The following is a 13,434-nucleotide window of genomic DNA, read 5'->3' as shown; positions in this document are numbered from 1 at the left end:
TCACCAACACTGTAGATCTGTATCTATACAGTTCACCAACACTGTAGATCTGTGTCTATACATTTCACCAACACTGTAAATCTGTGCCTATATATTTTACAAACACTGTATATCTGTATCTATACAGTTCACCAACACTGTAGATCTGTATCTGTACAGTTCACTAACACTGTATATCTGTATCTATGCAGTTCACCAACACTGTGTATCTGTGTCTGTACAGTTCACCAACACTGTATATCTGTATCTGTACAGTTAACCAACACTGTGTATCTGTATATGTACAGTTCACCAACACTGTGTATCTGTATCTGTACAGTTCACCAACACCGTATTGCTGAATTGTCTCTGTACTTTCCTCAGGGAGGTCCTGAGGGAAACCATGGCTGATGATGAACTCCACCAGAGGGACCAGTGGACTCTGTTTGGTAACGAGGCTGAAAAAGTGGAGATTGAGGTCATCAGGAACCAGCACGAGGTCCGTAAACGAGTGGACCGCATGGCACTGCGCAGAGAGGTAAGGCTCAGATGGAAATGACGGAGGACTCTCTGCACACAGCTGGAAAATTCAATCCCAGAATATTAGCTGGATCGGATAAGTTAGTCATTCAACCCCTCATAGCTCATAGTAATTTATAATAGTTGAAATACTGTGAATAATTCACAGTAGTTACTAAATAATTCATAATTCATAGCACATACTGAACAATTTATAGTTTGTATTGGATAGTTTTAGTAAGTACTGAATAATTCACAGTAATTACAAAATGTTCAATAGGCATTGCTAAGTAACAGTAGTTACTGAATAATTTTACTAATTAATGAATAATTGTTGTTGTAACTAATAATTTTAGTTGCTTTTGAGCAATTCATAGACCTTACTGAATCATTTTAGTAGTTACTAATTTATCCATAGTGGTTACCTAATATTTTAATATAGTTTAATATATTAAAATAATATTATATATAGTTTAATATAGTTTAGCACTACAGAGCTTTTGTAGGAGCTGCTTTCTGTCTGACCATTTTCACTCTTTCACTCTTTCCACGTTCTGTCTCTGAGTTGTGACTGGTTTGTGATGAATTTTCCATTTCTGGCCTCAGGCTCAGAGGAAGGCCTCGGCGCACCTGAAGTTTCTGGAAGACTTGAGCAAGAAGGCACCAGACTTTCCCATCCCCCTTCGTCCGCACACTGTGTGGGAGGGCATGGCGGTCAAACTGTCCTGCACTGTTCAGGGCTGCCCAACCCCACGTGTCACCTGGTGAGTAAGATCTGCACACATGTTCGAAAGAATCTTCAGCGAAATGGAAAAGTTCACAAACTTTTAGAACTTGATCCATATTTACAAGCCCTGAGATGTGCTAGTGGACGGCCTTAGGAGTAGTGCTGGTGCTTTGTACCCTCAGCTTCAGAATGTTAAAACATTGTCACACTCTCAGAAAAAAGGGGTACTGAACACTCACTGGGGTTGTTCCTTGAGGGTACAGCTTCAGTACCTTTAGTTAGGGAATATAACTGTACTGTAATCCATCACAGTTATAAGCTCCCTGGACAAAAAATTAATCACTTTGCGTGTTTAAGGTGGTAGTAACTTCAGGCTCCTGCAGATGGCGTTGCACGAGGATGATCGGGCTATAAATACCTGCAGGGTGTGCAGCGGGATTCATAGATTGAGAAGAGGTGGTACAGTGAAGTGAATGTCTCGTTCGATGTGTGAAAAATGGGTCGCAAAGCAGATGTTATGAAGGAAGTAGCTGAATTTGCAGGTGTATCGAAGCATAAGGTCACACGAGTCGACCAGCAGTGGAAAAAATCCCAGTCTACAGGAAATTCTCATCAGAATGATAGCCAAAAGACAAAACTGCCAGACAGGGACCACCGGTGTGTTTCACAGCTTGTGAATAAAAATTACTTCGTTTCCAAGCAAGAATTGCTTCTAGAAGTCAACGCATGTCCTTCACAACCAATTTCTGAAAGAACTCTCAGCAGGGAACTGCATACCATGAACATATGGAGCAGAATGGAATGCAAGAGGCCTTTGCTTGCTTCTGCTTACAGAGTTTCCTTGTTACAGTGGAGGAAGAGACACAGAAACTGGACTGCTCATGACTGGAAATGTGTTATCTGGTCAGATGAATCTGGTTTCTGCCTGTATGTGAGTGATGGTCGGTGTCATGGTCATCGTAGACCTCAGGAAGCCTTCAATGAGGACTGCATGCAGGTGTGGTTCAAGCTGGAGGAGCTCTGTGATGTTCTGGGGGTGTTTTAAATACGCTGAAATGGGTTCTTTGGTTGAGGTGACAGTAAATCTGAACCTCAGTGCCGACATTGAGCTGCTCGACAAGCAAGTTTTGCCTTTTGCTCATCATCTTACTGAGGAACATAACATTCCTATCCCTGAATTCCAAGATGACAGTTCTCACGTTCACAGGGCTGCAAATGTAACTGATTGGCATGATGAACATTCAGGAGCGTTCACACATCTGGACTGACCCGCAAAAGATTTGAATCATCTTGAAAATCTGTAGGATGACCCGGAACAGCGAGTAAGACGTCAGGGAAGGCTCCACGAAAACTGCTCAATTTGATGCAAGAGTGGCTGAACATTGATGTCGCCTACATCCAGTCCGTGCCAAATTGAATCACAGCTGTTATTCATGCTTGTGGAGGTATTACATGCTATTAGGTACATTTCAGTCACAGGTGACTTTTTATTTTATTGTTCAGTTTAAAAGATTAACTCCACTGAGAACTATGAAAATGGACAAATATGGACTTTCTCCCCGAGAAAAATATTATTTAAGGGACAAAGTTGGACCTTAAAACCACTGTTGTACTTTCAAAGGTACATCTGTGGCCAATTTCATTCCCTGTATTACCCAAACACCTAGAAAACATCACTTTGAAAACTTTTTGGTGAAATGCTCAATCGGTCATTTAATCTCATGAGGTCCTTCACACACTGTTTTTATGTCCTTCTTATGTTATATATATATATAACTTATGTTCAAATTTTCCCTGAACACATACCTTTTTTAGCACTAAACTTTTGCCCACAAACTTTTCTGGTGAAGAAAACTCATATTCAAAATATTCAAAGGAAATGTATTTCCAGATATTTTTCAAAATATGTGTCGTTTATATATTTGGGTATGAAAATTATTAAAAGTGACACTGTTACAGATATGTGCATGTACTGCTATATATTTAAATGTTCAAAAGTGGCACAGTTAAATATATTTAGCTCATGTATTTGAAAACATCACATCTATTGCACATATACTTTTAACATAAGCAAGTATATGTACACATTTCTATTGAAATTTCTATTTTTCTATTGAACCAGCACTGGGTTTGAAGGCCTTAATCGAGAACGGCTGTAAATGGCCCTGACAAAGAAGAAGGGATTCAATCTACAGCAATGCACCTGCTGCTAGTGGCTCTTGTCACTATACCACTCTATATCACTGCTGTCGGAACAAAACCTCATATCTCCATTTTTGTCGTTTTTCAGTTTTTGACATAATCTGAAAATGCCTACTGCTCTTCACATTGTGTGTAAATTTCATGATGAATGGACCAAAGGAAACGGCCCAAAATGACTTGGGAAAACGTCTGATTTCATTGACTTACATTAAAAGTAAAGTAGGTTTTTTCCTTCTCCTGTAAAGTTACCATTTTGGAGATACAAGGTTTTGCTCTGACAACAGCGATATGCAGATATAATACATTGTATACATATAAAAGTAAGTTAATCCTGTTGCAGTAATCAGATTGCAGATGCGTTATGAAAATAAGGTTACTGCACTTTTTAACAGGTACTGTAATGCATGTAACCCTCCCATCAGTGATGCCCGTTTACAGTGTTGGCTGATGCTCAGAATCTAAACCCTCTATAAGATCTCCGTCATCTGTGGATCTGAATATACTGTGTTTTTTCCTGGCAGGTTTAAAGACGATGTTCCTCTGAGAGTCTCCTCACAGCCCTGGAACTACAAACTGCTGCAGAAGTTCGGCCTCAACACCCTGGAGATCAGGAGGTGATTACACTCTGGAAATAAAGTTGGATTGAGTTCAGCTGATTGCATCTTATACTTCTAAATCAAGTCAATAAAGATAAAACTCATTTAGAAGTTTTAAGGCTTGTTTAGTGCAGTAGAGAAGCCAAAGGCCTGTGCTTCGAACTCTGTGTTCCACTTAAGTGGAAGAGTAATGAGAAAGCATAGCGCTAAATAATACAGCACATAATACATCTATAACTTCTGTTTACTTTCTTAAAGCGCCCATTTAATAGAAAACTGAATTTATTAGTTTTTTAAACATGAGTTTGATGTAGTCTGTAAAATTTCGGAAACTTTCAAAAACGCTTACTCCCCCAGTCCACATACGGGAGCTAAACTGCAAAAAAAAGGCACATTTTGAATTCATCATGGTTGTGATGTCATAACCATGAATGCATTTGTGCAGATGACATTAAAAAATCTTTTTTATTCAATCCTAGAAAGAAAACCAGAAAATTTAAAGAATTTCCACGTTTTGTGTTCATCATGGCTGTGATGTCATAACCGTGAATACATTTGCACAGATCATATTGAAAATCTGTTGTTTTTTTTCAGTTAATCCTAGAAAATAACAGCAAAATTTAAAGAATTTTCAGGTTTTGAAATCATCATGGTTGTGATGTCATAACCATGAATACATTTGCGCAGAGCACATTGAGCAGGTTTTTTTTTTCATAAAATCCTAGAAAATAACAGCAAAATGTAAAGAAATTTCCAGTTATGAATTCGTCATGGTTGTGATGTCATAACCATGAATGCATTTGTGCAGACATAATTGAAAATCTGCTGGTTTTTTTTTCATTGAATCCGAGAAAATAACAACAAAATGTAAAGAATTTTCACATTTTTAATTCATCGTGGTTGTGATGTCATAACCATGAATGCATTTGTGCAGATCAAGTTGAAAATCTGTTTTTTTTTTATTTATTTTTAGAAGACAACAGCAAAATTTGAAGAATTTTCAGGATTTGAATTCATCGTGGTTGTGATGTCATGATCATGAATGCCTTTGCAAAGATCACACTGCAAATCACTTTTGTTTTTTCATTTAATCCTAGAAAATAACAGCAACATTTAAAGAATTTTGAAAGAAATTTAAGTGTATTTATGACAAGCAAATTGAAAAAGAAATAATCAAGGTCACTATTTAAATTTTTAAATGATCTTTTCTGCGGAAACTAGTATTTAGACGACTCTCACGCAGCTTTTACACAAACGTGAGGAACCAGCTTGAGAGCCTGTTGTCATTAAAGTGAAAGGGGGCCACATCACCAAATACTAAGAAATTCTGAAATTCATGTAAATATGAAAGATTCTACTTTCCACTCATAAAATGCCTTAATTAAAAGAATGCAAGAATAGTGTTATTTTAACTAGTGGACTTAAGAGGGGAAAATAAAATGTAAAGGATGTAGAATAAGAGCCCCAGTTATTTGTTCCTAAAAAGCTCTCCAGATTTCTGTTGTGGCTGAAAGACACTTGTGCTGAGACTCTGTGGATGAATGCTGGTGTGAGGAGCTGAAGGAGAGTCTGCAGTGAGAGATCAGTGAGAGAAGGTCATGTTCCCTGTGCTTTGATCCTCAGGTGTAGCGCTGCTGATGCTGGAGAATACAAAGTGGTGGCTAAAAGCTCCTTAGGAGAGGCGACCACCTTCGCCACCCTTGTGGTGAACTGTGAGTGACTTTCAGTTTATCTTGACATTTTTCTTTGCCAAGGCTGAAAAAACTAAAGAAATATCTGAGAAAAGTCCTGTAAGGATTAACACACAGCTGTTCATGGTAGTCAAATGTTCTTATTAAAGGGGAATTCCACCAGTTTTCCAACATTTTAGCATAATAAATCAATTTAAACCTCATTCAGAGTGGTTTGGTTGTAGAAAACTTACTAAGTCAGAATTGTTCACAGTGGTGGTGATAGGAACCAGAAGTCCATCTCTAAAATCTCCCTCACAGGAAGTTATGAATACATCGCCTGATGTCTGGTATTGTTTTACGATCGTTTTGAGGTTTTGGCCAAAAAGCTTATTCATGATGGAGGGATACATGCAGGGTGTTCTATGGAAAAATAGTCCCCAAAGAAAACATATTTTTCAGATTTTCCACTATTTTACCATCATTAACATTCCATATAAGCTCAGAAGACTCCTGTAGGTTCACTGGTGGTTTTGGATAAAGTAAATAAAATGTCTATATTTGTGTTGTAGTCATGGCAACCCCTGGTTCCTATCACCACCACTGTAAAGACATCTGAACCATTTCACACCAAACCACTCTGAATCACTCTGTTTACATTTCAAACACTGAACCACACAGAAATACTAAAAAGAGAATTTCCCCTTACTTAGTAAAAATAAAACCCCAAACTTTTGACAAGCAGACTTTATGGTTGATTTGTGGTTCAGGCCTTAATCTGATAGAACTGATATATGACACTTCAAACTGTATAATCTACACTGTAAAACCAGAGAATGTTTTAGAAATTTTAATTTAATTAGAAAATGAGTTTGGGTCAACTTGAATGAATCAAAGCGATGATATTCAGTATAATTTAAGTAAAGTCAGTTAGTGAGGTTTTATAGAGCAGCGCTTTGAGATGTTTGCTTTATTCCAGTCTCATTTTAATGGAATATTTAAAGTGCTGTAATGGTGACTGGCTCATCAGCACATGTGACCGGACCACTGATCCATAACAGTAATGGAGAGTAACTCGGCCTTCTCTAGTGCTCACACACTGAAATGTAAAGAGACACTTCAGACAAGACCTGTCCTTTAGTGTTCTCATTAATGGACTGTTCAGAAGGAGTTAAAGGGAATGCCTAATGGGACGGCTAGTTAACACAAAGTGTTAGTATAGCAGACATTACTGCATAATGCAGTTGGTGTACACTAATCTTTAAAATATAATAATATTAAACACTGATGTGTATATATATATATATATATATATATATATATATATATTATGGCAAGCCAAACAGGAAATATTTAATGAACATTGATATATATGGAATGAACTTCAATATATATGGAATGAACATTGATATATATACAATGAACTTTGATACATATACAATGAACATTTATATATATGGAATGAACTTTGATATATATACAATGAACTTTGATATATATACAGTGAACTTTGATATATATACAATGAACTTTGATATATATACAATGAACTTTGATATATATGGAATGAACATTGATATATATACAATGAACTTTGATATATATGGAATAAACATTGATATATATATATATATATATATATATATATATATATATATATATATATATATGTATACAATGAACTTTGATATATATACAATGAACATTGATATATATACAATGAACTTTGATATATATACAATGAACATTGATATATATGGATTGAACTTTGATATATATTGAATGAAAGTCGCTGTTGAAGGGTTGAGGATGGCCAAGAAAAACTGTACATCAATAAATGGGCATTAACAAACTCCAGGTGGAGCTTGAAGGAAGGGAATTCTGATAAAGTGACCAGTATCTATACACATTGATCCTGTGGACAGAGTGACCTGAGAGTGGCTGATATATGATGTGAAGACACAGATGGGTGGAGTTTCAATATATACATAATTTGACATGGTGCAGAAGAAGAGTCAGATGAGGCCATAGCTTCTGTTTGAAAAATGCTCTTTCATTGAGAGCCAGGGAAAACAGTGCCACTTGAAAAGCAACTGAAAATTGAGGTAGGTCACTCCTAGCCCTGCTCTTTCTTCTGAGGGTCACCAAACACAAACACACTCTCCCTAACTCTGAGCTGGACACAAAATAACAGAGTAAACAAACACATACACACACTGTAACTGAAGAACAACAACATAGCAACATTAAATAACAATGTAAACAGTCTGTTTGGGGGGGTGGGGGGTGAGGTGAAAGGCCACAACACACACAACCCCAAAAGTCCCTCTCTGTCTAAACAAAACATTTTATGAATTATATTATTTTTTTATATGTATCATTTTTTCATCTCAATGTTCGATCCATGTACATCAAGGTTTATTCAATATATATACATTTTCATTCAATATGTACCAATGTTCATTCCATATATGTCAATGTTCATTTAATATAAATCAACGTTCATTCCATATATATCAATGTTCATTCAATATATACCAATGTTCATTCAATATATATCAATGTTCATTCAATATATATAACTTTTCATTCAATATATATCAATGTTCATTCCATATATATCAATGTTCATTCAATATATATCAATGTTCATTCAATATATATCAATGTTCATTCCATATATATCTCAGTAGAACAAAGATTGATATATATGGAATGAACTTTGATCTATATACAATGAACTTTGATATATATGGAATGAACTTTGATATATATGGAATGAACTTTAATATATATACAATGAACTGTTATATATATGGAATGAACTTTGATATATATACAATGAACTTTGATATATATGGAATGAAAATTGATATATATACAATGAACTTTGATATATATGGAATGAACATTGATATATATTGAATGAACTTTGATATATATACAATGAACTTTGATATATATGGAATGAATTTTGATATATATTGAATGAACTTTGATATATATACAATGAACTTTGATATATATGGAATGAACTTTGATATATATGGAATGAACTTTGATATATATACAATGAACTGTTATATATATGGAATGAACTTTGATATATATACAATGAACTTTGATATATATGGAATGAACATTGATATATATTGAATGAACTTCGATATATATACAATGAACTTTGATATATATGGAATGAACTTTGATATATATTGAATGAACTTTGATATATATACAATGAACTTTGATATATATGGAATGAATTTTGATATATATTGAATGAACTTTGATATATATACAATGAACTTTGATATATATGGAATGAACTTTGATATATATACAATGAACTTTGATATATATGGAATGAACTTTGATATATATACAATGAACTTTTATATATATACAACAAACTGTTATATATATAGAATGAACTTTGATATATATACAATGAACTTTGATATATATGGAATGAATTTTGATATATATTGAATGAACTTTGATATATATACAATGAACTTTGATATATATGGAATGAACATTGATATATATACAATGAACTTTGATATATATGGAATGAACTTTGATATATATTGAATGAAAATGTATATATATTGAACATTGATGTACATGGATCGAACATTGAGATGAAATAATGAATAATATAAATCATAAAATGTTTTGTTTAGACAGAGAGGGACTTTTGGGGTTGTGTGTGTTGTGGCCTTTCACCTCACCCCCGACCCAAACAGACTGTTTACATTGTTATTTAATGTTGCTATGTTGTTGTTCTTCAGTTACAGTGTGTGTATGTGTTTGTTTACTCTGTTATGTTGTGTCCAGCTCAGAGTTAGGGAGAGTGTGTTTGTGTTTGGTGACCCTCAGAAGAAAGAGCAGGGCTAGGAGTGACCTACCTCAATTTTCAGTTGCTTTTCAAGTGGCACTGTTTTCCCTGGCTCTCAATGAAAGAGCATTTTTCAAACAGAAGCTATGGCCTCATCTGACTCTTCTTCTGCACCATGTCAAATTATGTATATATTGAAACTCCACCCATCTGTGTCTTCACATCATATATCAGCCACTCTCAGGTCACTCTGTCCACAGGATCAATGTGTATAGATACTGGTCACTTTATCAGAATTCCCTTCCTTCAAGCTCCACCTGGAGTTTGTTAATGCCCATTTATTGATGTACAGTTTTTCTTGGCCATCCTCAACCCTTCAACAGCGACTTTCATTCAATATATATCAAAGTTCATTCCATATATATCAATGTTCATTGTATATATATCAAAGTTCATTGTATATATATCAATGTTCATTGTATATATATCAATGTTCATTGTATATATATCAATGTTTATTCCATATATATCAAAGTTCATTGTATATATATCAAAGTTCATTGTATATATATCAAATTTCATTCCATATATATCAAAGTTCATTGTATATATATCAAAGTTCATCGTATATATATCAATGTTCATTGTATATATATCAATGTTCATTGTATATATATCAAAGTTCATTCCATATATATCAAAGTTCATTGTATATATATCAAAGTTCATTGTAAATATATATAAGTTCATTGTATATATATCAATGTTCATTAAATATTTCCTGTTTGGCTTGCCATAATATATATATATATATATATATATATATATATGTATGTATGTATATATGTCAATCAGCCATAACATTAAAACCAAAGCACCTCCTTGTTCAGCTCCACTGACCATATAGGAGCACTTTGTAGTTCTACAGTTACAGACTGTAGTCCATCTGTTTCTCTGCATACTTTGTTACCCTGTTCTTCAATGGTCAGGACCCCCACAGGACCCCCACAACGTCGTGTTGTGTTAGTGTGTGCCATGCTGGTGCAAGTGGATCAGACACAGCAGAGCGTCCTGTGGGCAGCGTCCTGTGACCACTGATGAAGGACTAGAGGATGACTAGTACAAACTGTGCAGCAGCAGATGAGCTATCGTCTCTGACTTTACATCTACAAGGTAGGAGTGTCTAATATAGTGGACAGTGAGTGTTTAAAAAGTCCAGCAGTGCTGAGAATGACCCACCACCCACATAATACCTGCTCTGTGGAGGTCCTGTGAAGGTCCTGACCATTGAAGAACAGGGTGACAAAGTATGCAGAGAAACAGATGGACTACAGTCTGTAACTGTAGAACTACAAAGTGATCCTATACAGTAAGTGGAGCTGATAAAATGGACAATGAGCGTAGAAACAAGGAGGTGAGCTTAATATTATGGCTGATTGACACATCTTCAACAGAGAATATAGAACATTTAACATTATAAACGCACTATATTTTATAATAATATACTCGCCCAGAGCTCATAATCCTGGAGGCTGCTTTTCCTCTCTGCTCTCGATTAATAGATAAAGAGGAAGCGATATTGTGTCCGTCCTCACTGTGGGCTGATTTCATTCGTATTATACTTTATGCAGCGTAAGTCAGTGTTAAAATGAGTATTTTATTTGCTCCAGTCTGTTGAAGGTCTTCAGTGCCTGTGCGTATCAAACTGAGAGGCTCATATTGAACTATACAGCATGACATGCTGTACTGTTACACTCCTACACACTCTCTTCATGTATGGGGCGACTGATTTGTCTTCTTTTTCGCTTTCTTCACCCCCCCACCCAACCTCCCACCCCCCCTTTTCCAATTCAGCATATCAGGGAGCTGAGGCGGGCCTGAAATGCACAAGGACTGCGGGTAAGTAGCGCTGCTTCTCCTAATGAAAAATGTCCTCCCTCCCTCTCTCTCTCTCTCTCTCTCTCTCTCTGGCTCTCTCTCCCTCCTCTGGCTGGCCTTTTGAAGTCTCCCCTCTCCTCTGCTGAGACGGAGAGGTTGGGAGCGCTTTGAAGAAAGATACGGCTTATTTCTTATCCTCTCCGAATGACCGCCGGCGGGAGAGGAGAGGCGTTGGACATAATGTGTATGTGCGAGTGAATGGATCACCGCAATTTCAGCCGTACAGTCATGTATATTTCATCACAGGGACTGGGATTCATTTGCTCTCGCTCCGGGCTCTGCGCTCTTACATCTGTATGCTGCTTTCTCAAGCTATGGGAGACCGCTTTGCCCCCCAGTGACGTCAGTCACGGGACCAGAGACCCCCTCCTTCCGCACTGACTCACTCTGATTGAGCAGCCTTCAACCCTCATCAATAGCCCCCAGTTACCATTTCGCTGTGTATATTTTAAATAAGACATCCAGCAAGTTCTAGATAACTGCCATACTGGCCATTAAGGCCCATCAGCGGTTTGTGTAGTAGAGCAGCATTAGTGCATTGATTTACATTAAATAATTATTTAAATGTAGCTGCGTAACCATTAAGGGAAAGTTTGTTAGAGAACTTTAAGTTGGTTTGACAAAACCAGCTAATGGCATTAAAGTTAGTCAACGCGGTTGCAGAACATTGTAGACTGTTTTGGTAACGTAACTTTATATGGTGATTCCAGGTGGTTGCTATGGTAATATGAGATTGTTATGGTATTCCAGCTTGTTGTCATTGCCTGGTGATTGTTAGGTGGATGTTAAAGTGTTGTTAGACTGTTGCTGTGGTAATCCAGGTGGTTGCTAAGGTGTTTGTTGCTATATTATCCCAGGCGGTTGTGAAGTGTGGTATCTCGGGTGGTTGCTAAGATGTCGTTAGACTGTTGCTGTGCTATTTCAGGTGGTTGCTGAGGTGTTGTTAGACTGTTGCTTTGGTATCCCAGGTGGTTGTTGAGGTGTTGTTAGACTGTTGCTTTGGTATCCCAGGTGGTTGTTGAGGTGTTGCTAGACTGTTGTTTTGGTATCCCATGTTTGTGTTGAGGTGTTGTTAGACTGTTGTTTTGGTATCCCAGGTGGTTGTTAAGGTGTTGTTAGATTGTTGTTGTGGTGTCCCGGTGGTTATTAAGGTGTTGTTAGGTCATTGCTTTGGTATCCCAGGTTTGTGTTAAGGTGTTAGATGGTTGCTGTGGTATTCCAGGTGGTTGTTAATGTGTTGTTAGGCTGTTGCTTTGGTATCCCAGGTGGTTGCTAATGTGTTGTTCAGCTGTTGCTGTGGTATTCCAGGTGGTTGTTAGTGTGTTAGAATGTTGCTGTGGTAATCCAGGCACTTGTTAAGGTGTATGACGGTTGCTGTGGTGTCCCAGGATGTTGTTAAGGTGTTGTTAGGCTAGTTTTTTGGTTTCTATGTGGCTGCTCAAGTGCTACTAGGCCATTGCTGTGCTATCCCAAGTGGCTGTGAAGTTGTTGCTAGACTCTTTCTATGGCATTTCGAGTGGCTGAAGAAGTGTTGCTAGGGCATTGCTATGGTATCCAAGATTGTTGCTAAGGTATTGCTAGGCCATTACTATGGTATCCTAGGTGGCTGCTCAGGTGTTGCTAGGCAATTGCTGTGCTGTCTCAAGTGGTTTTGAAGGTGTTGCTAGGCCCTTACTAGGGTATTCCAAATGGTTGCTTAGGTGTTGCTAGGCCCTTTCTATGGTATCCTAGCTTGTTGGTAAGGTGTTGCTAGGCCTTTACTATGGTATGCAAGGTGGTTGCTAAGGTGTTGCTAGGCCATTGCTATGGTATCCAAGGTGGTTGCTGAGGTGTTGCTAGGCCATTGCTATGGTATCCAAGGTTGTTGGTAAGGTGTTGCCAGGCAGTTACTATGATATATGAGGTGGTTGCTAAGGTGTTGCTAGGCCATTGCTATGGTATTCCAGGTTGTTGGTAAGG

The 13,434-nt window shown here is 36.9% G+C and overlaps 1 protein-coding gene across 1 annotated transcript in view; it reads left to right on the top strand.

Annotated features, from left to right (window-relative positions):
• The window catches only part of myom3 (myomesin 3), a 100,215-nt gene that overhangs the window by 24,371 nt on the left and 62,410 nt on the right, over positions 1-13,434 (top strand). Inside the window, exons 4-8 of the mRNA XM_036558362.1 lie at positions 364-517; positions 1,105-1,262; positions 3,949-4,041; positions 5,647-5,735; positions 11,392-11,436. Coding sequence (XP_036414255.1) covers positions 364-517; positions 1,105-1,262; positions 3,949-4,041; positions 5,647-5,735; positions 11,392-11,436 — 539 coding nt within the window. The remainder of the gene's footprint in view (positions 1-363; positions 518-1,104; positions 1,263-3,948; positions 4,042-5,646; positions 5,736-11,391; positions 11,437-13,434) is intronic.

Source organism: Colossoma macropomum, unplaced genomic scaffold (assembly GCF_904425465.1).
Source record: "Colossoma macropomum unplaced genomic scaffold, Colossoma_macropomum, whole genome shotgun sequence".
NCBI classification, from domain to species: Eukaryota; Metazoa; Chordata; class Actinopteri; order Characiformes; family Serrasalmidae; genus Colossoma; species Colossoma macropomum.
This window is presented reverse-complemented; position numbering and strand designations above follow the sequence as displayed.